We start from the raw sequence: 27,890 nt of genomic DNA, 5'->3' as shown, positions 1-27,890 counted from the left end.
TGCTGACTGACAAACAATAAATATATTTTTTTTAATCAGTAAACACCACAAATTCCATCTTCTCAAGAGACAGGAGGTTCAAACAACATCTGTCGTAGCAGGCAAGAAAGTAGCAAAAAACTCCAGTCAAGAGACCTTTGCTGAAGTGTGGTACTGGTGACAGTGAGCATGCTATTTTGGATTCTCCATGGCAGGAAAAGAACTTTGCAGTGGCTTCTAGATGTGACAGCCCAGCATGAAAAAAACCCCATCTGTGGCTATCAGGGAACACAGCCTACTGGTCAGCCAGGCACGGCACATCAGGCAATCCCCAAGTATCAACCAGCTTCTGCGAAACCTCTTGGTATTCCCAACACTAATGCCTCCATGGACCAGACGGGTGCGTGCACGCGCGCCCCAGAGGAACACAGTAGCTGTAATCGTAATGCAGCTGGGGACAAGGGCTGTGCCCCTGCACATGCTGGGCGTGCTGAGTCACCCATAGGAACTCCCTGGGCAGTCCCGGGAACTCCCCAGCTAGTTTCTGTTCAGATGAGATAATTGACTGATAGCTGTAGAACCCGCCCCGGGCAGTCCCAGCTCCACCAGAGGTCTCAGGGATCTACAGAAGAACTCCCCAGGCAGTCCCAGCCCATGTTGTTAACAAGATAATCAACTGCGTGTCAGGGACTGTGGAGGCAGGGAGTTCCCAGCAGTCCTGGGAACAACGCAGGCAGGTCCTCCTTTGCACACAGGAAGTAAATGGTGAACTAATAGGCACCATTTATCTATTTAGATAACTGAACAGGGCAATTTTTTGCACATAGGTGAGATGATTTTAACTAGAAACCATGCAGGACAGCTGGAGAGTAAAGAATTCACCAAACCACAGTTTGAGGGGGTCTCATCCAAATCAGCTGAAAATGCTGTTACAAGGATACTTTCAATGGAGACTCCTATCACCACCTGGTCAGAAACTGGCCTTACTGTCAAAACAGCGACAACAGTAACTCAAGAGTGTTAGTTAACACTTGAACCAATGCGTGTGTAACATGAACCAGAAGGGTCTCCTAAGAAAATGAGAGCCTACCACTGCGTAACCTGTCCACAATGAAATTCCAAGCAGATTTAAAACATTACTCGAGAGTATAAGGACATTGCTCCAAGTAAATGTATCTGACACTACTGTCTGATTTTATGTAATTCTGATCTTCAGGACACATACTCGTTTCCCAAAACACTTAGTAAATAAATGCATTCTAGTATTCTCCCCTATTCCTCACAATACAAAAAACCTAGTTACATAAATAACATTCATGAACGGTGGCAGTTTCTGGGCCAATCCCATTTATTTCTGATTTGGCAGTAGCCCACTGCAGCACGAGGCACAGACACCACTGCAACAGAAAAAGGATCTCTCCAGCCCAAACCATCTGTAACTATGCAAAATGAAACTTCTCAGGGGAGTCCCAGAGCAAAGCTGCTGACCAGCCCTATCAGCATGCCTGTCTTGAGATGTTCAGTTCTGACTAACAGTGAGATCAGGTCACGTTCAGCCTCTAGTTTTGCATCAGCCAAGAATCCTGGCTCAGAGACGTGCTACAAATTTTACATGACATAGCCTGAGCAGGGCACTGGACCCCTCCACCCCTCTATCATGAAAGCAAGGCCAAGTACTCAATGCAGAGCTGAAATGAGTTCAACCTGGACTCAGACTGAGCTCCACCACAGGAGGCTGTTTCTGTTTACATTCAGGAAAGCTCAGTTTGAATTATACCTGTATCCACCAGCAGGTTCAGGCACGACATCTGGTTCCTAAAGTGGAAATCACAGCTCTCACAAAACACTAATTTCCAAGGAGCAGCCTCTCCTGCAAGGCACATACATGCAGAACTTCAGTTACTTCAGTCAATTTCTTGTGTGAGATGAGTGCTCACGGCTTGAAGCCCTGAGAGGGGCTTTAAGGAGTCCAGCATTTACCTTTTGGGACTGCTTACTCTAACACACAGTGGAAGATAAATTCCTGGTATCAACTTTTATGCAATATCAAAGTATATAACTTGCTGAGGGATGCATCTTCTACACCCATTTCAACCCAAAATGAGCTTCAAGGACAATTCATGTCTTCAAGAAGACACATTATTGACAATGTCAAAGAGTACAATGCCCACCCTTCCTGTTAAGTTGTGCTAGTGTAGCAGAGAGCCCACAGATGTTTTTGGAGACTTATAATGAGGTTCCAGTCTTCTGCCTATATTTCACCAGGAAATCTATTTGCTAAAATACTTTATCTGGAGCAAGAAATAGGAATGAGAAACCAGGACTACTTCCTTCTGTCCCATCCTTCTACACACAACACACAAACTGGGGAGCCACTTTTCTAAGTACAGATCTTTGTGAATGATCAGTCTACTATTTTGCTGTTAAAATAATTGTTTTTCTTGGTCAGAAAACCAATATATTTTACAAGTCTCACTGCAGAGATCGTACGTATCACATTTCTTCATGCATTACTGAAACGTCAAGGAAAACACATGCCAGACGTTTTTCAAGTTCCACCTGACTTCAGTTTACCTTGTTCTTCCCACTCCACTGAAGGGAAGAAGCACACGTGAACTCCGGGCATATCCAAAGCTTTGTATTATTCTGCTGTCAAGACCAGACCATTTGACTTCCTCATTTCTATTTATAAACACAGTTAGATATTACATTTAGCCATGAAGACTGTCAAAACAGATAATGTATTATGTCTCACTGAATTACAAACTGGCTGAGTGCCTAGCCTTTTGACTGCGAAGGTCCACTCCATTACAGCTTCAGCAATGTCTTCTATCCACTTCAAAAAAGTTTTGAAAAGCAGACAACTGTGAAATTACTTTATGGATCATATAAATCGTACTTGTTAATTCTTCTATTGGTTACCTGCAATTATTGTTTACTAGTTCTGATGCCAATTTAGGAAGAATAATACTTCACTGGAAAACCTAACTGAGATACCGCTCAGCAGTAATCTCTCACAGTATCCGCGTGGATGTGTGTTAACTTATTCTGCTGGAACTTGTTCTCTGATAAATGGTTTTTGTTACGTATCTAGGGAGTGCATGTGCATCCACAGTACGATCAAAATTAATATTACATTTCAAAGAACCAAGTCCTGAGTGTAGCAGCAGTTACAACACAGTGATTGTTTTTATGAGGAACATGAAATTTTATTTGACTCAGTGAAAGCATTGTTTGTATCTGCTTCCAAAATATCCAATGTAGAAAGCAAAAAACGAGGTAATAGAACCTACAACAAGTATGGCAAATGGAATACAGGTAGGAGAACATCTTCTTTTGAGAGGAAAATACTGAAACAAAACAATAACCCAGAAAATGCACACTGATTCCAAATTAAAATGCCACAGCTTGTCTTTATATGAAATTGTATTTGCTAATCTTTTGGAGGAAAATAAAAATTAAATACTGCTTTGGTTTAGAAAAAGCTTGACCTCCAGTCATCAACTTGCATACATGCAGTAACTAAAGTAAAAGCACACTGCTTCCCTAGGAGGGGACTTCTTTTAAAGAGGCAGGGGTTTTCCAGCTATGGATGTAGTCAAAAATTGTATTTCATTTAAAAGCAAAATATGACATAGTATTGCAATACAGTAGTATTATAATTAATATAAAACTACAACTTCCAGAATTTCATGTCTATATTTAAAACATCAGTACCAATGCTAAGGTCAGCACATCAATACACAGTCAATTTGAAAAGCAAGCGCAAAAAATCTACAGCAGAAATGGTCATACTTTAACCAACGTTTATCGACCTTTTATGTTAAACTGTTTAAAGTGTTTAAGTGTTTAAAAATAAACACTTGAAGAAAAGTACAAAGATCAGTGTTTACAGAACCATTGTGCTGTCTACTCTCTTATATGGATCTGAATCATGGGTCATTTACCGCCACCACCTGTGTCTCCTAGAACACTTCCATCAACACTGTCTCCGTTCAATTCTAAACATCCACTGGTCAGATTATGTGACCAATACATCTGTTCTAGAACAGGCAGCAGTCACAAGTATTGAGGCCATGTTGCTGAGAACTCAGCTGCGCTGGGCAGGACACATCTCAAGGATGAAGGACCACCGCCTCCCTAAGATCCTGCTCTATGGTGAACTTGCCACCGGTTGCCGCATGAGAGGAGCCCCAAAGAGGAGATACAAAGACTCCCTGAAACAACATCTCAGCCTTGGCCATATTGATCACCATAACTGGTCTACTCTGGCCTCCAACCGGGAGGTCTGCAGACACACCATCTATAATGCAGCTGTCTCCTTTGAGAACGCACGCAGGATCAACCCTTGAGGAGAAAAGACAACGCAGAAAGAATCGTGCCTTGCAGAATTTACCACCTAAGGAGTATTTCTGCTGTGCCTTTTGCAATTGGACATGCCTGTCTCATATTGGCCTTTTTAGTCACCAGCGCACTTGTGTCAAATGTGGGTAGAGACCTTTCCCAAATCTTCGTCCGCGAAGCCCAGCCATGATGATGATGCTAAACTGTTAACTGTCATCTCATGACATCTATATTGTGGCTTTAGCTTAGAAAAATTAATCATTTTGCATATCACAGTATTACAACAGCATTATAATTGCTTCTCTACAAACATTTTCATACTCCTAATTTGTTTTTTGCCATTACTACTTCCCAGGTTTTCAGACTGAAGATGGAGAGAATATTAGAGGTACTCTTGCCTCTCTAAACAACTACTCAAGAAATCAGAGAAGGAATGTGAAAGGATCTCACATACTTCAGTCTAGGTTTGCTTTCCCTTAACAGCACTTGATCAAATAAATGTAAAATAAATTTGCATTTATTTTGCTGCTAGATGCAGAGACAACCAGCTTCAGATGGGACTTATTCTTTGGTATTATCAGACCTTTATGATCTTTACAGAAACTTGAAACAGATCAAAGACATGATCTGTTTATTTCTTATCCATCTCTTATTTAAATGATTCTCAATGTCATACAGAGAGGGTGTTTTGTGAGGAACTGTCATAAACCAGACTAAATGGTATCACTGCACATTACTTGGCAATATAAACTGATTGTATATTGTAATATTTCTATCAAGCTATAAATTTTTTTAAACCCAACAGAAAATCATGAAGCAGATACCAATAAATTGCTGACTGTATTTACTAAAATCTGTCTCAGTCCTCAAAACCAGTACAGTCTGCTTCCCTCTTTTAATTTCTTTACTCTTGTTAACGGTAATCTTTCTTAAAGAACTAATAAAGAGATTTTTCATACAGGTCAACGCATTTATTTAGATCAAAGAGAGGAGTAAGATTCACAACAGAGATGTTACCTATCAGTGGCCGTTTCATAAGAAGGCAAAATAGTGCATCTGTTAACTTCACTGTTGCATAATAGCACAGGAGGAGCAACCAAGAGCAAAGCAGGCAAATCCACAGCAATTTACTGCTTTGTAATCCAAACCAGCACTTTAAATTCAGCTTAAAAAATACAGGAAACACTAGTGTAGCTGAACAAAACAAAAACAAAAGAAATTTCTTTGTGGCAAGATGTACTTAGCAAGCAGACTGCTACATTCTGCATGACTTGCCATTTTTGGATGAAGCCTCTGGTGAAGAAAACTGCAGAGAAATAAGGCCTAAGGCATTGCTGCCACTTGAGCACTGCAAAAACGTCACACTGACCGCAACCGCCTAGTCAACCACAGGCAGAAGAAAGGATTCTGGTATTCTGGAATGTAACCAGACTTGTAACCAAAACCAAGTAACAAAATGGCAAACACTTCCCCTAAAGAAATAAAAGCACATTTTTTGCTACAGTCCTTATTTTTTATTATACTAGAAAATGGTGAATATGATGGTGCATTTATTTTAGTTCTGCTAGATAATTATCATGATTGGTCAGGCTGGAATAGGCTAAAATATCGCCAAGCAGAATTCTGGAGTTTTAACTATATAAAGGATCTTACTTTAAATGTGTTATGTATGTAAAGACAAGTTTAAACCAACACATTATGTATTTAAATAACATACTGAACAAATGAAACGTTTTCTGTAGTAAGTAAAACCAGATTTAGTGTTTCTTTTCACCATGCTCTACAAGATTTTAGAGGTCGTAGATATTATCCTCCCACACCTCATTGTTATTCGCAGGTGAGTAGGAGGAAAACCAGCTTTCCTACATTTTAACTCCCAGCTGGTTTGTCACTGAATTGATTTCTCTTCATTCTGTGTGAATGAAATAGTTATTGAACTAACCTAATGAATAACAAGGAAGAAATGCTTTCTCTGCATCTGCAGAGAAGAACAGCGTTGTCAAAAAAAGTTAATACTGAAGCAAACTCTAATTCTGGTGCTTAACCATTACCTTTAGTAGCTCCGTGGTGTGGCTCCTCTTAAAACTTCAACAGCACATCCTTCATCTAGATTTAGTAACAAGAACTACTGAAAAATCTGGATGTGCAGTACACGCTGATAAAGCATCTGAAAACATGCTGTCTTAGGATACATGATAGATTATGAGTGTGTTACATTTTCACACATCTAGCAAACAAGATTATCACCAGTGAGATCCCTAGCAGACAATGTAATTGAGCAGTTCTGTACAACATGAGATGGACGTGTAACTGTAGAAGAGTAGAGGTTTCCAACTTAGTCAGGACAAAGTCCTAGGAAACCTGGGTCAGTGTTGAGCATGATCTCACCACGGGGTTGGACTACATGACCTCATGGCTTACCTTCTAACTTGAGCGATCCTATGATTACATCAAACCTGAGGTTTCATGTTCAGGAAACTGCTTAATCTCATCAAGGACTGTGAAATCTCTTCCTTGTTTGCAAAAGACTCATATCTTTTGAATGACTCCAGCTGATCACACAATTTTAGACACTTCTGAACTGTTTTCACAATTTACTGAAGAACTTTTCCTGTGATCATTGAAGGTTTAATCTTCCCATGAGGAAAATGGTGAACAGAAGCTGTAGCAATAGTACTTGGTTTTGTACAAGTGTCTCCCTGCTGGTAAGATTTCAAATGTGTTACTCAACTTGGAGGGGAAAAAAAGGAATCAGGGGAAACAGACCAACTGGAATTTGAGCTTAAAATTGTATACTAGACTATCACTGACAAATAGGTACTCAGTAGCATCTGGTTGCTATTTTACATGCTTATATAGAAACAACAACAACAAAAAAATCAAACCCTATCCAAATTGTGTCACCCATGTAAATCTGGAGATCATTCTGTGGTTGCGAGATCTGCAACCTGACAGGCTCAATTCATCCATTAGAAGAGAAGCTATTGTGCATGTTTAGGCATGCATCTGTTACTGACACTCAGAAAGAGCAAAGCCAAGTAGCTGGTTCTTTCACTGCCATTTTCTGTCTAAACAGGTCAGGAAGCTCTTATATAGACACTTGCATACCAATACTGCCTCTTAAACCTCTCTGATGACTGTTCAAAATCTGTTTCTATCTCCAAGAAACCAAAAGACATTGAAATCAATAGTTTTGTCTTTTACATGTAATTTTACAGTCCATTGTTTCCCAGTCATACTAAGAATTCTTACTCTCACCCTGTGTCCAACTTTTGGTCCACATTAAAGGGATGCTATCCATTCTTTGGTGAGGTCCTCATGGAACCTTTTTCCTGGATCCTTCTAAGTCTTGGTGTCAGCAAACTAACACCGACTCAGCTTTTAACCAAGATGCATAATATTGATAAAAAATTATCACTTCAGTATCAGCAAGGCAAGTTGCATGCGAAATGCAGCACTAATGTACTTTCCTGAAAAGACTTATTAAAGTTTTGCAGGTAGTCTTTCCAATGGCTAATGGTATATTATGAAAGGGCTTATCAACTGGGGGGAATATTTTAAGGACCTGCATTCCCATAGGTTGTTGTTCACATCTGTGTGCAATATAGACAAGACACTAACAAACTAGGATGAAATTTTCACTTTGTCAAGTCTTCTGTCAATTAAAATGGAGAAGGTAAGATACAAATGCAATCACAGTTATTTTCTCTGTTGCTGGTAAAGACTGAAATCAAAGACTGTCTTGGGATATTGGAGTCTTCCAGTTTAACACCTTAGACATGTACACTCCTCAAAAGGAGTCTACCATTTCTCACCATTGCTCCTTAAAACTAGAGACAGAACTCTGAATCTTAATGCCCGTTTATGGCACCATAATTACATTTATTGTGGCCTGCAGAGATAAATTCAGATAGAAGAGAGAACAAGAACAAGGAGACTGTAGGCTCCTTTACGTAGCCTACATATACTCCACAAACAAGATTCAGCCATTCTCATTATATGTGCTATTTTGGCTTTTTCTCTCCTTTACTTAGCCCTGTAGAAAATTCTGGATAGATCTCACAAGTATGCAATGTTCTTTGAGCTTTCTACTTGTGCTGGTTTTGGGCGGGATAGAGTTAATCTCCTTCATAGTAGCTAGTATGGGACTATGTTTTGTATTTGTGCTGAAAAGTGTTGATAAGAGATGTTTTCATTATCACTGAGCAGTGCTGGCACCAAGTCTTTTTCTGCCGCTTACACCACCCCACCAGCAAGGAGGCTGGGGGCACACAAGAACTTCAGAGAGGACACAGCTGGAACAGCTGATTCCAACAGACCAAAGGGATATTCCACACCCTATGGCATCGATTTCATCATATAAAGCTGAGGGAAGAGGGGTTTGTTCAGACTGATGGCGTTTGTCTTCCCATGTAACTGTGACTCATGATGGAGTCCTGCTTTCCTGGAGATTGATGAACACCTGCCTGCCCAGGCACAGTGGTGAACAAATTCCTTGTTTTGCTTTGCTTATGTGTTTGGCTTTTGCTTTTCTTACTGAACTGTCTTTATCTCAACCCACGAGTTTTCTCACTTTTACTCTCCTGATCCTCTCCCCCATCCCACCACAGGGGGAATGAGCAAGCGGCAGCATGGTGCTCTGTTGCTGGCCAGGGTTAAATCATGACAGTACTCCACTACTGCTGGTGGTTACCTTACTTTAACTGCAGCAAAGTTTCTGAAAAAAATCATTTTTCTAAGCATATGTGGCATGAAATGAATATGCAAAGTCTACATGAAGGACTTTCAGGTAAGTTGCAGTGAAGGGCCATAACTAATCTCTGTATGTACTGTTAGGTAAAATTACATTGCTGTTTTGTGGGGTTTTTTATTACTTTTTTACTTGATGTTCAGAACATCTAATAAGATATCCTACACATTAAGATAATAAGTATTCTGTAGTGAAGTTAAATAATATTGTATTACTGGTTTATTTGAAGAAACTGAAGAAAAATTACAGCTAGTATTTCAGCAGTCTCTACAACCATTTAACATTTACAGCTCTGACTTTAAATGAAACTGAAAAGGAAACTTACTAGAACTCATAGCACAAGGCACAAAGCAGTGGAAAATCGTATTTTATTTTATCTCATGACATCATCCAGTGAAGCAAGAATAGCTAAATTTTACTGCCACATTTTATAGATAAAGTGAAGCCCAGAGAATTTACTAACTCTCCTATGATGACATCTTAAAACTCAGGACATTCTGAAAGGAGAAGGCAGTCAAAACTCTTGACTGAACAAGACTCATTAAATAATCCTTTTGACTTTGACAGAAGACAGTTGGCAGAAATTCTTCAGGATTTGATTATCTCCCTCCTTTACAGACTTCTGTGAATGGTCATAGTTAAATATAGACCCACACATTTCCAACTAAACACCATTTACATCTTTCTCTTGCTGATAAAGCAATGCCCATATGAGAAGTCTATCATGGAAAAAAAATTATTTTCAGTCAGAGACCTTGGTAACAAGCAGAAAAATTTAAATGAGTGCTTCAGTTTGTCTGTTTACCAGATTAAACAGGTATTTCTAAATCACATCTGCTTCATGGAAGAAAGCCTTCATCCAGCCTAGGTCTAATTTTGTATGCCTTGAACCTTCAATCTCATCTGTGTCTATAAATACAAAGTGAAGACAAGATATGAGCACTATCAAATGATAATGAGGTGCACTCATATTACTAAGATGCAAATGGCGACATGGTGCAAGATAGAGGCCTTAAAACTGGATGAAGAGTGCACAGAAATTCAAGCAGTAATGAAGCTATATCCTCATTTGGAAAAGAGTAGAACAATAAAACCAGCATAATTTCCAAAGTAAAATTGTCAGAAGCAAATCTGGACTATGATGAATCAAGAACATAAACACCTAAAATTCTTTCACTGCCATGATTGTTTACTACTAATTAAGCAGATAATTTTTTCACACTCCATTTGCAGCAACATCTTCTGTTTGAAGTGTTGTAAAGATGATGTGTTTGTCCAACACAAACACTTGTAAATTTCACTTTTTGATGGTTCTACACTTTGATCAATTCAGTTCCTTTTATGACTTCAGAAAACTGGCTTTTAGAGACTTATGCAATTTCCCAAGAACTGGCCATATTAAACACTTGATGACCACTAACTTTGTCTCTTTACATTGCTGTCCCATGACACAGTCAAGGCGAGATAAAAATAAAGCTGTGGAAAAGTCATATGAAGGATAAATACCAATATTACTTCCTTTTGTTGCTGTGGTTCTTTATAAAATACTTGGACGCACCTGGTGAATGGAAAAGGTCTGAAGCACAGTTTGTTCACAGACCAACAAGAAAATGAAGAGGGAAGGAAGGACATTTATAATGGAAGTAAGTCTGACAGCTGCTAGCTTCAAGCTCAAATAAGATTAATCACTTGGGATGTAGATTTTCAAATGATAAAAATTTGGAAGTCATTGTTACATGATTACAGATTAAAATGGCAGCCACTCTCAAAATTCGGTGTATCTGGAAGCCATCTACTATGTTTAACTGGCATTCTGCAGAAGCAGATACACATTATCTGAGTGTAAAGAGTAAAGGTAGCCTTCCAGTGCCGGGGCCAGCATAGGATGAACCAAGCAGTAGCACAGAGCAAAAAGCTGACACCAAAACTAACTCTCTGGTTCTATAAGTTATTAGTTTGTTCATGCCTTTTTAATATTTTTCTAACAGAAAACTTTACAGCTTTAGATTTTCTTTTTAGACTATTTGCTTTAATTAAGTCAAAGAGCTTTTTAGGCCACATAGCTGAAGGAGATACTTGGGAATTATTCAGAAAATACTAATTTCAAGGTCTGGGATGGGAATGTGAAAAGTGCATGCATAACAAAACATGCTTGGAAAACATTTTTGTGAGACAAAGAGTAAGCCATAAGCCCTTATTCCCCCCATAGAAAAGTGTTAATTAATGAGATGACTGAAAACCATAAACATATAAATATACATTAAAAAAACCCCATAAACCCTAAAGGAGATTGTGAATTGACTTGACACATTCCACTTCACTACACGAATGCAATACTTTTTGTTGTGTATGCCACATTCTCCTTTCTTTTATAATCGTAAGTACATACACACATAGTCTCTCTTACATATCACTAAACCTTTTGGCCAGGATTGGCATTGCCTTTTGTCCTGAAAAAAGGTGGTGCGCTCCACAGCTATGAAAGCTGAACCTCCTCATGGGCTGTCCCAGCTGGACACCAGGGGCTGCCTTTACAAGCAGGGAGAGGAAGACATGCAATCCAACTGCTGCCATGAAGGTAGGTGCCCATGAACCAGGCAGCAGGCTGCCTGTAGACCGGGCTACAGGATCAGCAGTCTGCCCCTGAGGGAGCTGCACGCCTCTGCCTTCAGGCCAAGTCTCACCGGCAGGCCACCCCTCCAGCATTGTGCCAACCAGCAACTACAGCAGCAACAAAACAGGGCCGCAACACAAAAGCCAGTGGTACATAGGCTTAAGCATTTACATAACCACAGGCTACAAAATACGCTAATAAATAAGGGCACACACAAAATTCAGGATCAGGAAGGTTGTCAGAACAATGCATTCCTCTCCAAAGCACACGCACAGCCACCTCAGCCCAGCTTTTGAGATGGATCCTTCAGGCAGAAGGGCCCAGATCAGGAAATCAGGGACTTGATCCACTAGGATCTGGGACTGTCAAAATACTGATACTTCTTTGCAATCTCCTTCGCTGCAACTCACTGATCCCTTATGAGTTTTCAAATAAATAATGAATACTGGGAGAAAAAACTGTCCAGCACAGTGAACCAATAATCCACGGACATGAAACGCATTCTGTATTTCTCTCCCCATTCAACTCTGCAGCTACATGAAGACAGTAGCACAGTAAACAAGCCTCCTCCTCCTCAACACACTTCAACTCATTCTTCCCACACACAGCTGCCACTATCATGCATATTTCAAAGCCTCCATCTGGGCTTGACAACTGTACCTTCTTTTCTTCCAGCCAACAGAAATACACGTCCTACTCAAACAGCCATGGATGATCTTGCACTGTTTTTTTCAGAAAAGAAGCTGTTCCACAAGTAGGTCATGTGGGTGGAAGCCTCCATGCTAACCTACATGTTTCACCGTGTAGGTTAGAGCTACCCTACATTCACTTTTCCCTCTTTCCAGCTAGAAACTATCTGCAGGCAGCATGTGAAGATCTGTGGTACTTGTCCAGGCTGCTGAATGCCTGGTTCTTCTGCATAAACACCTACTGCTCGCACAGGGATTGACTTCACAGTATACACTCAGCAGGTTCAACATTTCCCAGAGCTTCTTCATTTATGTCACATATGTTACACAATGCAGGTACACCTCCCTCTGTCCAGAAATATGTCCATAATTCCCACAGCTGTTGCAGACTGAGGATGCCCTGAACTCAGCATGCACAGGAACAGATCTCCAGTTTGAGGCCTCATCTTTTTCTCCTAAAGTCAACTCTCCCTGCTGGAGCTATGCCTGTTGATGTTCTGCTGCAGCAATCACCCACTCTGCACCTACAGCAGCAACCTACGTTCTACCATTTAAATAGCTCTGTCTCTTCCCTTCTCTCTCATCAGCAGCCTGGACTGAGCTCACCCTTCCTGTATCATCAAATGCTCCCTTCTACATCCCCCATGTAAACACACACTCTCCTGTTCTGCTGCAGTTGGGTAGGCACAGGTTGAGGACAGCGCCTGTTGCAACACCAGTAAGGGCTGAAGCCAACCTAGGCTATGGTTTGTATCTTGGAGAGCAGAAGAAGGTGGGGCCAAACCAGGAACCAAAGTGGAGTCGGGCTGCTCCTTCTCCAGCAAGGGGTAGAACCTGCCTTCATTCATACCTCATGGCAATGTCCATAGTTTCCCATCTCTTTGTGCATAGCAGCAGCAGCAAATGAGTCACCAGGTGAGACAGGGCACACTAGAGGTGATGTTTGATAATCTGGGTAGAGCAGGTTGAATAGCCAGTCTAAACTCCAGCCCCACCCCATCCTGCAAAAAACCTCAAAGGCTGAATAGGAGTAATCTATCCGCAGCCTTTGCCCCACGAATCACCTTCTGAACCACCCGAGATTAACAATGTTTTAACACACAGGTTACACAACTAAGGTAATTCCTTAAGGATTTTAATTACTATATGTTCAGCCAATTTTAGTGTCTTGTCTGCTGAGCTTGCATTTGGTTTAAATCATACCTCTCCACAGACAGCGTGAAGCTTAGTTAGCTAATATTTCCCGAGTGCTTTGAGATCTTGTAATAAAAGATGCAATGGCTATACAAAGCAATTTTACTCTTAACAAGATACTATCTATCAAGATTTGTTGATTTCATCAGAAGATCTCCATCTATGTGTGTACTGCCTTTTTCTTGGCATAAGGAGGACAAAGGAGATGGTACAAAAACAAGTATCCATAAAGAGAACAAACAAGATTGATCATTGAAAACAGGCACTGTTCAGCTGCTTATACTATTAATCTATGCTTTCTTTTGGGAAGACCACCAAGGAGAAAAACTGCAAGGCAAACTCCAGTGGAAAGATACTTTCTACCCAGAGTTCTCATCCATTTTAGGTCATATGAAAAAAGATGTGGCCTAGATCTTCTGCCACTCTGCAGGCACTACCTGTCTTCCTACTTAAACAGCATTTCCAACAAACTGAGATATGGCCTTAATTCTCCTTAAGCTAATCATACAGGTTTAAAATTTTTTCTTTGATATTTATCATAGTGCTTCAGAGGTCACCCAGGCATTTTATGCAGACTGTTGGTACACTTAATCACTTCAGTGTCTTCCTGCAGTAAATCAGAAGACATTATATTAATAAAAGATGGGTCTGTTCCAGGTCTGATTCTGAATGCTGAATTCCCATCTATGTGGCTTAAAAGGAGTCCTTTAAAAAGGTCAGTTTACCCTACGGAATTCTGAATATCAAGGATATGTCTTCTCTCACAGAAGATATATACACTTGAGACAAGCACGAAGACGCTGGAGTTCTCAGTAGTCAGAATGAGAGCTCGAGGCTGTCTGCATCACGACCTAGCCAAAGAGACCTTGTCTGAAAACACACCACTGAGATACAGGCACACTATGCAAATAAGTACCTTGTGAAACATGTTTACCTCCATCACTACACTTCTTTGTCTGGCAAACACTGTTTAGTCACATTCACTGAGCAAAAAGGACCCAAGACAGGCAAAATACAAGGTCTAAAAGGGAAAAAGACTGGTCAGAAGAGGACTTTGCTTGTACCATGTTATTACGATTTGGTTACTTCTTCAAAATATTTATTAATCCCTGTAATCAGGTTGTACCTAATTTAAAAAAAAAGGGAGGGAAAAAAAGATTAAACAGTTGTTCAGTTGTTTTCTGGACTTGCTTTATCACATCCTCTTCTGACTCTCAATTTTATATTTCAAATTCAAGTTTGCATTCACTATCTCACACACCGCATGCACAATTCCTACAAAATAAGGATAACCTTTACGAGTAAGTTACAACTTCCAGTGTTATGTTGCTTTTGTGACATTGGTCTGGCCCTTGCTAAAGGAAAATTAAACAAGTTTTCAATTAATACAGCTGAGAAAGTATTTCTGAATAACAGTTTCTCACTGCAGTGGCTGTTTCCTTTGCAACGGAACTTCGTCTGAGTATCGTAATGAAGACAATCAAATGTCTTGTTTTCACTAGATCGGTCCAACTGCAATGAAACCATGAACTTGAAATACTTTTTTAAAATTTTTCTTTTTCCTCACAAGAAATTGCAAGATTGACTTTGTCTTCCCATCTGGAACAAATTTGTAATTTCTAAATTTACAATCACACCAGAAGAGACATTAAAAAAATCCACAATAAACCCCCTTCAATATTTTATGTCTTATCTTGCAACATGTTGAAAACTCACCTATTTCTAACTTGCATGCATGATATGGATGCTGAGTATCACCCAGAACTGGAAGTCTGACCTCAACTCCTGTGCAGAAAACATGTGGATAATACAGAGAGAATACTTACCACTGGCTGTCAAAAGTAATGTCAAAATATCTCTGTTGATCAAGAACCTTGCAAGATCCACAGACCTTTTGTGACATTTTATCAGGAGGCAGTTGGGAGCATTGATTCCAACTATGTGCCAGACATTGCAGTAGGGCCGGACACCCTGCAAGAAGTGGCACCAAGACCAAAGTGCTCCCATCATAACACCACACCCTGACTGCTGCCCAGCCCTGTGCTGGGCACATGAAAGCTAACCAGGCAGGACACAGACTCTAGGTGGGTCATATGTTGAGCATTCCTTGTTCCAGACATCACTTGACTATTTGGCTGACATATCTTAAAAGATATTCTTGACTCTAAACCACCTAGACCAGTCAGAATTTTATTTGCATTTTAGCAACCAGATTTTACACTTCTAGCTTTGTATGTGCTCACTGGACATGTGTTCAGCCGTGCTACTGGCTGGATGTCGGGGCATGGAGCCATGGCAGACTCCTCTATACCTGGTAACCCCTAACAAAAATGAATATGATTCCATATAGGTTGAGGAGAAAGTTACCACTGTGAAATGCATATTTCTCTCTTTCCTTACTCCTAAATTCCACCAAGTGTGTTTGCATGCAGTCCACCCACACAGTCAAGGTATAAGTACTTATATATGTTCACATGAAAAAAAGAAAGAAGTTTCCTCTATTAATCCCAGTAACAGCTGAAAAGCTAAGCAATGTTCAAAAATATTTTTCTTTATCTCACTGAATGTAGTAGATTTCAAACCTCATGACGACAGTTATGAAACAGGTTTTCTTATTAGCAAATATAAAATACAATTCAAAACATTTCAGCATCTCATTTAAAATAAGTACATTGCAAAAAAAGAAAAAGATAGAAAATGTCTGAATAAATACTGATTGCTGATTCTGTACATAATTTTGATTCCTCAAGTTAAACATCAGTTTTTATCAAGGACCTGCTTCTGAATTGGAAATTCTATCATAAAAAAATTGAATGGCAGGCTACCAAAAAATGACAATATTTTAATACCATAATAAACATTAGGATCATGATCCATTATGCTTAACACTTACGGGTTTTTTTTCCCTGTAACCAGGATGCTTAAAAACTTGTTTAAAAACAGAAAGCAAAGCTAAGAGTCTTATGTAACAGCATCATTTCAAAACTGGTTTATTTCAGGCCACATCACACTAAGATTAAGTTTTTCTGATGGAAGATGGATTATTCTTTATTGGTTTGGGTCTACACAAGGTACTTCAAAAACACAAGAGAACTGAGTAGAACACTGAGTAGGTCTGGTATTTGGGAAGGTCAGGATGAGGATGTAGAAGACTATATGAGAGGGTGAATGCAATGGGAGAAAAGACAGTATGTGTGAATGGTGGGGAAAGAGTGTAAGGAGTACGTGGGATAAGAAATGCATCACTTGACAGGAAAACACAGGTTTCTGGTAGAGGACTGGGTGTGCAGTTGGAAGTGGGATGCAGAGCTGAAAAATTTAGGAGACTGTGCCGGGTAATAAGATATTAGAAAAAATGCGGAAAGAGATATTGCACAGGTGGATTCCTATAAGGAAAAAAGGGCAGAAAATATACAGACAACTGACAGCAACCCTCAACTGAAGATCCTGACAGAGTGATGAGGGGCACGAATGGATCAGGGCAAAGTGGCAGCACTTTCATTCACAAAGCCAGCAGTGGATGAACAGAATCATCCCTTACACACCCTTAAAGACATTCATATTTTGCTTGTATGCTGTAGGCTGAATTTTAAAATCAAGAAGTTCAGATCCCACTGGCCCAAATACCCAAAGTAATAAGAGGTCCCTCCACCCTTTCCCAAAATACATCCTCATAAAATAAATTTCATCAACTCAGCTTTGTAATTAATGGGGACCAAAACAGCTTTGAATTATTTTGGCAGCATCATTTTAGCAGCTTCTGCCCCAAACCATGAGAAAAAGAAAATAAACCTTACCCTGAAATGACACATGACTTAATAGCATAGAATATAATCTCTGGAAAAACAGAGCTATTTAGCTTCTGAAATTATACTGGCATTGACTCAAGGTGATTTGAATACTAATCTTCTATAACAGTATGTTAGAATTAGAGACATCGTTAGCTTTCTAATAAATACAGGAATATCCCACTCTAGCCATGGTAGGTCATGAGACAGCTGACCCAAAAGCTTTCTACTCTCTCTAGTTCTCTACAGTTCTTTGACACCAAAAAACTTAAAGAGCATCTGGTATCTCAAAACACTGTAATCTTCTATCCATGATTTATTAACTGGTCACCAAAACTGACTTAAGTAGTAGCAGGCCAATTTACTCTTAGATGTGCATAGTATATGGAGAGGCTATGGAACAGAGTAGCTCTTATGAACGTTTTGGTATTTTTAAATTATGTGCAGAATAAGTAAATACCTGTTATTTCAAACATGTACACAAAGATGCGTATACACCTCCAAACACCCCAAATTACTTTCAGCCTCCTGAATGTCCACTTTAAAACTACAGTAATGTGCAACATTTCCACACAGCACAGGTTCCCTTCACGACTCATGCATTCTTGGGACTCACTTCCTGGGACCTACAGGAATGCAGACAATTGTCTAATGTACACGCAAATTCGCAGTCCTTGGAATACAGTTATAACAAGTAAACTCACATCAAGAAAGTTTTCACTGCATGGAGTTTCAATTTGGTTGTAAGCTTAAGTGAACAGCAAATGGAGACCTCTGCATCTGTCAGTGCATATAACTTCTAACTAGGCACAAAGCTTTGTAAGCACCCTCTGCTGAGACGAAGTGTGCTAAGCCAAACATGTACATGCAGAGAAGTGGTGCCATGACACCAGTGTGGGGGGTTGTGTGGGGAGACTGTGTGGGTGCCTGGGAGGAAGAAATGAGAGAGGACAAGGAAGGGGAGGAAGTCTAGGGGACTTCCATATGCTGGTTTAGCTGAGAAACATCAGCGACCTTGTATCTCCACCCCTTGCTTTCCCTCAGTTTGTCCTCATACCTGGCAGTCAAATACCTAAATACCAGCTTGTTACAATACAAGACTGCATGGTGCACTCTCTCACCTACACACCCCCAGGCACAAATTCCTGTCATATACAGGATCTTCTTTTTCTCTCTCACTTCCCTACTTGCTTTCTTTACGCAGCTGAGCCTGCTCAAGCACTGGTCACAAATAACTCGCATCTCCTCTAGGGTCAAGGCCCTATTGCAATGCCTCAGGATCACACAGACCCTAGCCTCAACATTAGCTGTATGAAATGCTTCCACCACTTCAGGCACATGCTTTTAAAGCATCTCACAGGGAAAACATCCCTTTTGTATTCTTGCAATTTATCAACTCATATAGCAGCATTTAAAGTCAGCAGTTTCTTTTTCTTCCTTTTGCATCTGATCAAGTACATTTAGAAACATATGCCACCTGTGGTCTGCATGTGTAACTCCCACTCCTGCTGACTTCTAATATTAGCAATAATAATAAATAACAAATGGTTACTTATGTGCTGCCCGGACCAGAAGGCTTCAAGACACCTGATAAAATATATGCAAATACAGGGGGAAAAAAGTAAATTTACCCTCAGGTACATAAAGCACTAGGTTTAAAAAAATATACAAATACAGACAAGCACTGCCCGAAACCAAAAATGAGCCAATCAATCCCTAACAGATTAAAATTTAAACGCTCAGCTAAGTCTCTCCCTGCACAATCTGCTCAAATAGTCTGAAGAGCCTAGCAGTATTGGTAGAGGTAAGATAAAACCTCATAAATTGTTTCACTCAAATTAATTAATTGAAAAAACTCACACGCCTTATACCTTGATTTACAAGTAAGGAAGGAAGGAACGAAGAATTTTATATCCTGTTCTCCTACACATTCTACTGTAGTTTATCAGGACACCTAATATTCAGCTAGGAAAAATGCAGCAGTACTGGTTTTGTTTTAAGCTACACTGCAGAGTCCTTAAGCACTTTGAAACAACTAACCTGACAGACAACTGCGGCAAAAATACCTGAACCATGTCAGCTGCACACACATCTAAGTGGAAATTATTACATAATTGCACCGTCTGGCATATCTGTTTGGAAAACCTACTGTAAGTTGGATGTTTGCAAGGGCAGCGGCAAAAAAAGATGTTCAGGCAATGAAACTAGAGGCATTCAAATGCTGCATTCAAACTCTCAAGGGAAAATCGCATGAACTTACCAAAGTTGCCAGAAGGAGCCTTCATACAAACGAAAATCAGGTTCTGATTTTCCTCTAGCATTTCATATGAGCTTAACCTGTTTCCGACCAAAATCTCTAAAATTCGTAGTATACTGAATAAAAACACCACCACCACAACACCACAACCACCCCCAAAAGCCCCCCAAAAAAATAAAAATAAAATAATAAAAGGTTTATAAATTTTAACTTGCTTTAGTTTCCTCCTATCTGAAAAGCCTGGAAGTTTTACTTTAGCTTCCAACTGATTTTGTTTTTTCTTCAGACTTCAGTTAACTTTTCCATCCACTAAACACAGCTTTTTCAGTGGCAGCATATTTAACTATGCCGAGTTGAAAAAATCTTGCATCATACATAGTAAGAGTAATGGAACGAAGCCTGTAAGGCTTTGAAGACCAATAACATATTCATAGCTTTGGAAAATATGGTATGGGGAGAATGCAATTATTCAAATAAATGCAGGTAAATAAGGCAAAATTTGAAAAAGCTCTCATTGGAAGGAAGAAAGCTTTTTATATTCACCGTTTCAAAGAGTTGGTCTACAAATAAGTCAACTGCCGATTTTGTTTCTACCTCATATGCCAGATATACACCTGCACATGCAAGGTGAGAAGACCAGGCCTCAGATTTGGACACTTTCCAAAAAGACCCCTACATTGAGGGTAATTTCATGTTTTTTCATGTATGTATTGAAAACAATAACATCACTTTTGTTTCAAATATAAAAATATTCAATGTGAACTTCTTACCAATATTTGTTTCACTCTTGAATTCTGCAGAAATCATACAAACCTGCCACTGGTGGTCATCTTTTTCACATTTACTGACTGGAATTGTATTAGCAATTACGACTCCAAAGACAAGGAATTTTCCACCCAGGTCAAGCTCTGTCCAATATCAGTCTATATTAAAGTAGCACAGTTAGAAAAATGTTTTCTAAATATTGCATTAGGATAGGCAGGCATTCACAATTCGAATTATCAGGTACGAAAAGTTGCAGCACAGAAAACACTTATGTAATAGAAGGAATCTGAGATATTTTTTCTTACATGGTTTTGTTGGGGTAAATACACACGTGGCATAATGCCTCGCAATGAATCTACATATATTAATACACTGCAGAATTGCCTATTGTTTCAACTTTATCACATTCTATTGTGGTTTTACTTTGTTCAAATCTGCAAACATTCCTGTGGAATGCCAGGGTTTTGTAATTTCATAAAGGCTTATTTTTCTATTTATAGATCAAATTCAGTTTTGTTGCATGGTGGCATATTAACACATTTGAGAGTTCCACCACATCAATAATAAAAGTTTTTTTATCATGTGAGGGTTTCCCAGTTTTCAGATAGATTGATTTTCTTTTTTTTTTATTTTTGAGCATAAGAACAAAACAAGTAACTACCCACTGGACAACTACCCTGCAAGTCTCTGTACATCCTGAGGTTGATGTAACTGCAAAGAACTTAAGTGGAATTTGATTTTTATTACAAATATATTTAATTTAAAACACCAAGTTTGCAATTTTCAATACTGGTTAAGAACATTATTTGATAGGTTATATAGATCTTTACTACAACTTAAAAAGGTCAGTCTTCCAGAATTTATTTCTCGTACAAACTTACATGACTACATTAGCATAACACAAACATAAGGTCAAAAAGACATTGATTAAATAATTTTTATATATATATATTCACAACAAATGAGGACAGCTCAGAACCCTGACTTTGACTTCAGCAAAGAACACTAATGCAGAACACTAGAGATGTTGTCCTTGTTTAAACTAATTGTTTAAAATATTTACCAATTTTGCCGCATGGAGGTATGTAAGACTATCTGAGTTATCCTTTCCACTACAATTAAATTGTAAAGAAAATAACAACATATATAAATAGTATTTTTTTCAAAGGGCAACGGAAGACTACTAAACCAACTTCTTGAAGTTCTCATCATTTGAAACTATTCGGACAAAACTCTGAAGACTTTACGCTAGTTTAAAACACAGTACAGTTATCCATCACTTACATACTCCAAGTTATAAAACAGTATTACTGACATTAGTTAAATCTATCATCAGAGAAAGTGATCCCAATTTTTCCTCTCTTCCACCATTCTCCTTTACCCTGCCTACTCTATTGCCAACACAAATATTTCAAGACAGCCATAACTTTCCTGAGAATTCCCAAATGAAATGTACAACATATTTAAGTACAATTGTAAAATAAAGGCATGCTAATGCAATGTGAAAACGGAACTCTTCAATGTAGTGCTCAAATTCCACTCAATTTGTAATAGCGCTACCAACAGCAAATGGAAAACACAGGTCTATGAATAGGAAATGGTGACACTGTTACATTTTTATTACTGCATCAACAGCACTATGTATTTCTGCTCCTCTGACATGTTTACAGCCTGAGAGTGAAAAAGAAAGCTCTAAAACACACATATAAAAGGCTCCCCTATGTATATTGTTGCCGGTTCTCTCAAATACATTAAGCATCATTAAGAAACCTCACCTTGTTATTCCCGAAAAAGCAATGCCTTTCTTTCTCTGTGAACTGATAAACACTCCATTGGCTGTATTCTCTGTTATAGTAAGACCACAGAGATGTTTAGATATGGTGATGAATTACCTCTGGGAATAATACATAATAATATTTTACATTCTGAAATTTTTTCACCCAAAAGCCATAAAACACTTGAGTATCAAGGTAACTTTACAGTTGATGAAAAAGGAAAGCAGAAGGTGAAATTTATTTTTCTAAAGGAAATCCTATAAAAGAGTCACAGTTATATTCCAGAGAGTATGGAATGTGTTTTTATCTTTGTTCTGTTTGTGGTAAGTTTGACCCACACAGTTAGCAATTAAACTTGCTCAATTACAGGATACTGCACCAATGGCACAGTTCATTATTCCTTAATTATGAATCTCTTGGCCTGTCATATTTTCTGGTCATTTTATTTCCTATCAGTTTGCCAAATTAGGCACAAATCACAAAAAATTTTAGCCCTGCTTTGTTAAACTGCTATCTTTGTTTGTTGTATAGTAACTGTATCTCACAAAACTTAATAACTAATACGATACTAATTTATACTATGCTGATACTAATACTAATTTATTTAATAATTAAATAAGTAAATTATAGACCTACCAACTCTAGTTTCTAGTCCTATTGATAACATGCCCCTCTGAAATTTTTCAAAGACAAGGAACTGACTAAGTTATAATGATTTATTTGTAGTTAATTAAACTAAATCTAAAGACATTTTCTGCAAAACAAATACAACATGTACTGGCAAAAGAATGTGCTGGGAACAGGCCACATACCCATTTTTTGTAGAAGTCAATCTGCCAGACAACGTATAATAGTTCATACACACACATCCTGCTATTTCTTTCAGAAGAATAATAACAACAGTGTAAGGTCAGGCAGATTTATATATGAGCAAAATCAATTCCTCTATAGCTTTGGCTGCCCTGAATCAAGTCATAGGAATATGACTTGATTAACATTCTGATATTCAAAACAGGACCATTAATCATAATCATTAAACGTAACACTTGAGACTGCTTCCAAAAATCTGGCCTTGCTTTTTGCCTCTGTAACTACCCTGTTCAGCTGATCAGAGAGACCTTAAGATTATAAAAAACCAAAAACAAACCACCAGAAATTTGTTAATGCATGCTTATGTATGTGCACTACTATCTTGGTAGTCACATCCTTATTTTTTAAGGAATAAGGTTTCCAGAGAAACTTCCAGAATGCTATTTAGCCCAGCACTCCCCTTACTAAGGATGTACCTACTTATTTCAACTCTAAGCTGCTTTTTTGCTATTTATCACACATGCACACATGTAAAATGTAGAACTGGTCTTCTTTTGGCACCCACAAGCTCCACTTTATTCCAGAACCTAAATTCTGCTTATTTTTGCCTCCTCTCACAGCAAGAGTAAGAGATCCAAGAGAAACTGAAGAACAAAATGCAATAGCAAGGATCTTGGCCTTTTAGACAAGTCGGTGCAATGGATTCCTCAACAAATGTGTCTGTATAAAGACAGGTGTGTGACTGCAGCGTACGTAGGGTGACCTAGTTATCTTGAATTCAAGATACGTTTAATTCAGCTACTTCAAGTACCTACAGAATTGAGTAGGGAAAAATATGGAGGTAGCTGACAAACTTGTTGCAAAGAATCATATCGTAGTGGCATAATTTTCAGCTTAACTTAATTTTCAGTTAAGAGGCTCAACAATGAATTTATGGGTTGTGGCACAGGACAGTGAAGTCCTGCAGCATTCCACTACTAAAGCATAAAATGGTGAATCTGAGGTTAACAAAGGCAGCTATGTAAGAAATACATTATCTCTTGAAATACTCCATCTGAATCCAGTTCTTTGCTGGAACTAATCGGCAACTAATTTCGGGGCTTGGTTTGAGTTGTGAGGTTAAATGAAAGCAACATACTGTAGTTTTGAAGTAGCCTAAATGTTCAATTCAATAATTTCATCTGCTGGGCCCACCAAGTGATTTTGGCAGTAACTCTTTCTCTCTTCATACCTTAGTTTTCCACTCTATACATGACAAAAAAAAATACTGCTCTCTTTTCTTTTTGGTACTAGGCAGATATTTTTATCATCTTTTGAATAAGCAGGATAAGAACCTAGCACCTCTACATATCGAGGAGAAAGTCTGAAGTGGAGATATTACTATTAGTAGCAACAGTGAGGAGCATTCTCAGTGTACTGTCAAAACATACTGCCTGTACATTGCTTCATAAACCAGAAAAATACTTCACTGACACAGGTGTTTTAGGCAACGTTGCCACCACATTGTTAACTGCAAAAAGTTGAGTCAGTCATCAGAATGACAGAAGTCAAAAGAAGTCATCTGTTGCACTTGTTTTCTTTCCTCCTTCAGGGACAGGAGAAATTAAGCATTAACACTGGCATCCAAGAAAACATTACTTAGGTATAAACATCCAAAACACTTTGGATAGACAAGGACCTTACAGTCTTTAACTCTGTATGAAACAGCTTCCTTACAATGCTCAACTTCTGTGAACTGTGTGAGGGCTCCAAGTCTTCTGTTCAGATCAATGCATACACTTAGAATGATTTACTGTCTTGTGTTTTAGAGTCCAAACTACTAATTTTTCATAATTTGATGCAAAAGTATATTACCTGCAGATAACTGTAAATCATTTCACATAGCATCTCTGCAAAGTCAGCTACGTAAAACTCCAAGAGATTAATGGATGCTGAGACTGGAAAGGAATGTCCCTTTAAAAACAGACAAATGGGAGAAAAATCCAAATTACTTTTCAGATTCAAGTCATAAACTGACTTTTCTCAAAAACTAGTAGCAGTTTTCGGAAACAGAAGAAACTTTTACGTGCTTCTGTGATGTCAAAGATGAAATCTCTGTTTGTGGAGGTACAATCTGTAGCAAGAACACACGTCTGCCAAGACTCTGGCATTGATGATATTTTGTCTAGACAGCCTTTGAATGTGACTGACACCGGAACACTGCACATGGTTGAGGAAATTGAAACTTATGGAAGAGCTTTTTAAGACTTAATCAACATAAAGTATTTTGGAAATGTGCCTAACATCGTCCAACCATGCCTCCTGGTATCCTCCTCGGGAACATAACAGTGTCTGTTTCTTGAAGTTTCCCAGTTGTCCCAGGGGACAAGAAGATAGATTTGCTTAGATAAGATGCTACAGGGCCATTTGGACATAAGGAAATACTGTCAGCAAATGGAGAGGTCTATGTGCTGGTTAGTCACTGAGAAAGGCATCCAAGCCATTGAATTCTGTGTTATTTTGAAGAAGACTGTAAGAAATTGCTAACCTTTTTTCAACTACTGACTATGAGAAACACATGACAACTATTAGCTAAAGAACAGAAAGTACTAGCTGCAGCTGCTAACTCTTCTAGGTATTTCAGAAAGCACTACAAATTTACCTTGACCTTTCAGGCCTTGAAAGAAGTAGCCTGAACCATGTACATGCTTTGATGGGTAAGTCCACATGAATTGCCTCAGACAGCAGGGTGTAATTTTTGGGAAATGATGACTATCATTTACTGTAAAATTTTCACTGTATGACAACCTTGGTTCACTTAAGCCTCAAGCAACTGTAAGGGCTAGGAGAAAAGAGAAAAAGGTGAAAGAGACTCACAGAGAAGATTATCAGCTTTTAATTTTAACTTCCAATTCAACTGTCACTAAAGTCAACAGCTCCCTCCTAACTTACTGGGACTTCCTGATAACTTCTATCAAGCAATATTACAGACAGTACTGTTTAGCAGCCCAAAAGCAAAAAAAAAAAAAAAAAAGATATTCTAGTTTGCCTTCCAGAAAAACATAAAACCTTAAGACACCAGTTTTTTACAGTTGCAGTAAAAGCAGTAAATATTGCTGTGGATCCTCAGAGATCCATCACATTTTTGCACCCACAAAAAAATTTATTCTGGCTAAATGAAAAATATGGTAGATGCTTCTTCTCTGCAAATAAAATATGGATCTCAGTGAACTTTAACTAATTCCTGATACAGAAATTTGCAGACTTGACTTGCCGGGTTACTGGTGTTTGAATTTGATCTCCAAGCCCACAAACTCAACCTATTGACTCAATATGAAGCACGTAGGCAACAGCAGCAATACTTGACAATCTGAGATGAAGGTCTGTACTGAAATACTCGCATTTGGGGACTTTTCTGCAACTCAGTAGGAACTGCATAAGTTTTCACCTAATTACACTGTGAATACAAAGAAAAAAATGTTTTGATCTAGGTACTAGGTTTAGGTTTGCTATCATATTCCTGATCCAGAAATCAAGTTTCTCCTCCCATCTCCTCTCTTCCTCCTGCCCCCTCTTCTCCCACCTGCATTAAGGGAACGCTTATTGTGGAGGCAGCAAGCAGAGGAACCTCAGGGAAAAAATAGCCCCTGCCTAGCACCTGGCATTTTCCAGTAGGCCAGCATGCCAGTTACTCTGCCATATATGGACCCTTATGAAGAAATATCATGAAATGAGACCTCTTTTATTTCATAGGCTCCTTTATGGATATGCAACCAAAACTAACTGGATCAGGCAAGTTGGAGTTGTCCGGCATTTTCTGTGCCACTGACACGCACCTGTCAGGGATGGATTCCTCAAAAGGGCCAAAGGGAGCAAGGCATGTTTTTTTTTTTTATTTTGACAGCACACAGGAGCTAGATGCTGGACTAGCAGGTTCTGGTGTTCACTGTCATCCATTAGAAAAGGCGAAGCACAGCATCAGCACGGGGGTGACGGGCCGCCAGGTGCACCTTCCCCACGGCCGCTCACGCGCTGCAGCCCCTCAGCTTTGTCCGTGCCTCTCTGCGTTCAAACCACTCGGCTCCGCGGTGCCCGGCTGGCTCCTCTCACGGCCAGCCCTGCAGCCCCAACATGTCGCCGCCCCGCTCTAAGGTCACCGCATGGCGCTGCCGTCGAGCGCCGGGGGCCGCGACGCGCCAGGGCCGCGGCCGCTCCGCGGGCAGCCCGACGAAGGGGGCAGGGCCACGGCCGCCGCCGGGGGCACTTACCAGGTCTATGAAGGTCAGAAATTTCCAGCTGCCTCCATAGGTCTGATGCGCGGGCATGTCAATGGCCTTGTAATTGCACAGGATGGAGCAATAGGATAGGAGGATGGCGGCGCGCAGCACCTGGCAAGGCACCAGCGCCATGTTTGCGGCGCGGGGTACACTTCCGCGTACCCGTGTCCGTGTCTGTGTCCCCGTGTGTGTGCCCGTGTGTCTGTGTGTGTGTCCGTGTGTCCCTCTGTGTGTGTGTGTGCGCGCCGTGCGGGCGGGACTCGGAGCGCCCCCGCGGCCCGGCCGGGGCGGAGCGCAGGACCCGCGCTGTGCGGCGGCGGTGAGGGGCAGGGCAGGGGGGCCGCGGGGCCGGGCGGCGGGGCGGGCGGCGCTGCGGCAGCGGCCCGGCTGCCGGAGGAGCCGCAGCTCCGCGGCCGGGCCGGGCGGGAAGAGGCCGGGCCGTTTCCGAGAGAGCGGAGGGACATGTGAGCACGAGCTATTTGCAGGACGCGGTTTCAAACACGAACTGCAGCGGGTCTGCAATTACGGGTTACAGTCGTAACTGCACAGAGGAACGCTGCGGCTCTATGTGCCCCCGGGGCGAGCGGCCCCCCGCGGCCCCGGCTGACCGCGCCGCTGCCCGGGGGCCGGCGGAGCAGGTGCCTCCGCCCCGGAGGGGGGAGCGTGTGC

General features: G+C 40.0%; 1 protein-coding gene across 1 annotated transcript in view; it reads right to left on the bottom strand.

Annotated features, from left to right (window-relative positions):
- The window catches only part of AIG1 (androgen induced 1), a 123,294-nt gene extending 95,763 nt beyond the window's left edge, over window positions 1-27,531 (bottom strand). Inside the window, exon 1 of the mRNA XM_027751490.2 lies at window positions 27,213-27,531. Within this exon, the coding sequence (XP_027607291.1) occupies window positions 27,213-27,353 (141 nt within the window). The 5' untranslated portion in view covers window positions 27,354-27,531. The remainder of the gene's footprint in view (window positions 1-27,212) is intronic.
- Window positions 27,532-27,890: the final 359 nt, after the last annotated feature.

Source organism: Pipra filicauda, unplaced genomic scaffold (assembly GCF_003945595.2).
Source record: "Pipra filicauda isolate LSUMZ 115617 unplaced genomic scaffold, ASM394559v2 scaffold55_size4083901_pilon, whole genome shotgun sequence".
In the NCBI taxonomy this organism is placed as follows: Eukaryota; Metazoa; Chordata; class Aves; order Passeriformes; family Pipridae; genus Pipra; species Pipra filicauda.
Note: the sequence above shows the minus strand (reverse complement) of the source record. Positions and strands in the feature narration are given on the sequence as shown.